The sequence below is a fragment of the Perkinsus marinus genome (genome assembly GCF_000006405.1).
Source record: "Perkinsus marinus ATCC 50983 genomic scaffold scf_1104296927884, whole genome shotgun sequence".
NCBI classification, from domain to species: domain Eukaryota; phylum Perkinsozoa; order Perkinsida; family Perkinsidae; genus Perkinsus; species Perkinsus marinus.
In genome coordinates, this window is record NW_003217015.1 from 719,789 (window position 1) to 722,562 (window position 2,774).

The following is a 2,774-nucleotide window of genomic DNA, read 5'->3' on the forward strand; positions in this document are numbered from 1 at the left end:
ACGATCAGGCTCAGGGGCCAACGTAACCTCCAACACTTCCTCATCGTGATGATCATCCTGACCCTGAGCCTGCATACCCTCAGAGTACGGAGATATCAATGACCTGTTGCAAAGGCAAGCTCAACATCCTCAGCCACTACTATTGCTATGTATATGCCTTTATAGAGGCATAAGGTATATTATGTATATTATACTAGTATATTATTATTAAAAATCCCAGGCTTCCATCCGCGACGTAGCGTAACAATGGGGAAAAGAGCTCGAGTCTCGAATCGATCGGCCAGAGAGGAAACGTTCCTACCAAACAAGCCCCCTATACTATATCATTATAGTATCATGTATACCTTATACCATTATAGTGCTATATTATTCGCGATTTCGAAATATGTTCTTGCTATGAAGCCTACCTAGGAGAGGGACTCTCAAGCTGCGACTCAGGGCTGGACGCCTCATCTGAAGGGAGCGCGCCATTGGTCTTTCTCCGGTCCCGCAGGAACGCTGACAACTGCGACCGTGATCTGGCTCTAGCCAACTCTCGCTCCCTGAGGAGAACTCAAACACATCCTTCATAATGATACCCACCGTATCGTCGCGGAACTCTCCTCGAATTTGCTCATAAGAATAGCTAGGAATAGATTGAGTATCACACTCTGGCCGAAGATCACCAGCGCGATGAAAAAGACTACTGCGCCCCAACCAACCGCCAACACCGCATCGTACATTATAGCATTCCAGTTCTCCCCTGAGTAAACGCCCAGTACCACAACTGAGAATAGAAGCACCGGGCTTACCCGTCAAGATCTGAAACACTGTTATGAAGGACCACAGTAGAGTGTCGAAATGGGACCGAGGCACGCAGTCATAACCGCCTCCTGAAAACGCAAATTCATGCAACAACAACACCAACAACACCAACAACAACAACAACAGCAACAACAACAACAACAACAACAACAACAACAACAGCAACAACAACAACAACAACAACAACAACAGCAACAACAACAACAACAACAACGACTACTACTACTACTACTACTACTACTACTACTACTACTACTACTACTACTACTACTACTACCAATACTACCAATACTACTACCGATACTACTACCGATACTACTACCAATACTACTAAATCTACTACGAGGGCTTCGCGAACTCACCTGGACATTGACTTTTCGGCCATGGTAAGAGCAGCTCATCAGGTATCTTCTTGCCGTCCTCGCCCATCCTCAACTTAGTAGCGAAGAGGCTCATGCCCATCAGGGTGAATACAAACATCATCAGCCCGAGAAGAACGCAGAAGTTACCCATAGAATTCACCGTGTGGGCGATCGACTTCAATAAGACACGAAATGACGTCCACCTGCTGAGCACATCATCACGATCGCTGCCTCCGAGGCCCTCACTTTTTCGCAAGCTTGAATATTCTCAGCAGACGGAAACCCCTGAGGGCCGTCATAACAGTAGAACCATTCGCCAGGAATAACTCCAAGATCGACGTAATAACGATAAACCCGTCGAATGCCGTAGCGAGCTTCCTCCAATATCTCCGCGGGCCTGATCAGCACCCATTGCTGTACATATATGCATTGTAGCTACTACCCAGTGCAATGTGCAATAACACAAATTCAACCACGAAGACTACCGTAAACACCTGAACATAACCAAACCATACTCAGAAGCATTAGGCGCTTTTGAAACTCATATTTCCTTCTAACGCGAGGGGAAAACTGGTTTCTTAGCTAGATGCCTAGAGCTGTTAGTCACTAAGGCTAGAGAGTGAGACGGCGAACGAAAGATCCTTCCCGCTCGGGAATCAGTTCTGTTGTTGAGAATCAAAATCTGGGAAGCGGCTTCCAGGAAGCCCACATGAGCGCAAATGTTGAGAGCGCACAGTGTTTTCAATTTTGATCATCTCGGCTCAGACGAGTGAACCGATGCATGAGCTGCCGATAGTCTAAGTGAAACGTGCCGTGCCGCACTTATTTCGAACAGAGCAGCACAGTGAGTCTTCCAAGGCCCATGCTCACCTGGTTGAGTACCGTGACCGTGTTAGTAAGCCTATATGGCGGTGGAGGGTAGGAGTCGAACATCATCACTATCACATTAGCTGTGATGAAGAACATTATAACGTTCACGAACCACTCAGAGATGACCAGATATCGTATCTACCAAGCTAAGTCCTCCCAAGATTGATTTCATCGACTACCTTCACAACGATAGGGTGAGCTGAACTCTCGAGCTCCATGACCCTCATCATCACTGTTACACTCGAGCTAGCATCAGCCGGTGTACTCGTATAGAAGGTCCTCTTCTTTTCAGCTATTCTACTCTCCATTTCTGTCATTCCTCCGCCCTTCATTTTGGAAGCCTACAAACACGTCAAGCAGTACACATAGTCAACTACAAAGGTTCGTGACAATATAAAAATTTTGAGTCTCAACTATTGCTAGCGCCTTGATTAAACGTAACTCTGCTGTCAGTAAGCTGCTTCGTGATAAGGAGGTCTCGCATACGATTGATACTGATTAGCGATACGCTCAGATGTAGCATGTAACTCCTTAATTGATAGTTTGAATCGAATTGATATAAAAATTTTGAGGAAATTCTGAGAAACTTTCATTTGTTTCTGTACACTTCGACTCGAATCCGCAGAAATTTGGGGAAGTTTCTATTGGTTTCTGTACACTTCTACCCGAATTTGTATGTAAACTTCTATACTAAGCGATAAAACTCCCAAGCTCAACCGACGAAGCCGACTACAAACT

The 2,774-nt window shown here is 45.6% G+C and overlaps 1 protein-coding gene across 1 annotated transcript in view; it reads right to left on the reverse strand.

Annotated features, from left to right (window-relative positions):
* Positions 1-2,774, reverse strand: part of Pmar_PMAR010254 (voltage-gated cation channel, putative) — a gene marked incomplete at both ends in the record, with an annotated part of 10,400 nt that overhangs the window by 5,074 nt on the left and 2,552 nt on the right. The window contains 9 exons of the mRNA XM_002788667.1: positions 28-103; positions 408-542; positions 583-742; positions 792-872; positions 1,167-1,369; positions 1,413-1,563; positions 1,609-1,660; positions 2,037-2,174; positions 2,216-2,377. Coding sequence (XP_002788713.1) covers positions 28-103; positions 408-542; positions 583-742; positions 792-872; positions 1,167-1,369; positions 1,413-1,563; positions 1,609-1,660; positions 2,037-2,174; positions 2,216-2,377 — 1,158 coding nt within the window. The remainder of the gene's footprint in view (positions 1-27; positions 104-407; positions 543-582; positions 743-791; positions 873-1,166; positions 1,370-1,412; positions 1,564-1,608; positions 1,661-2,036; positions 2,175-2,215; positions 2,378-2,774) is intronic.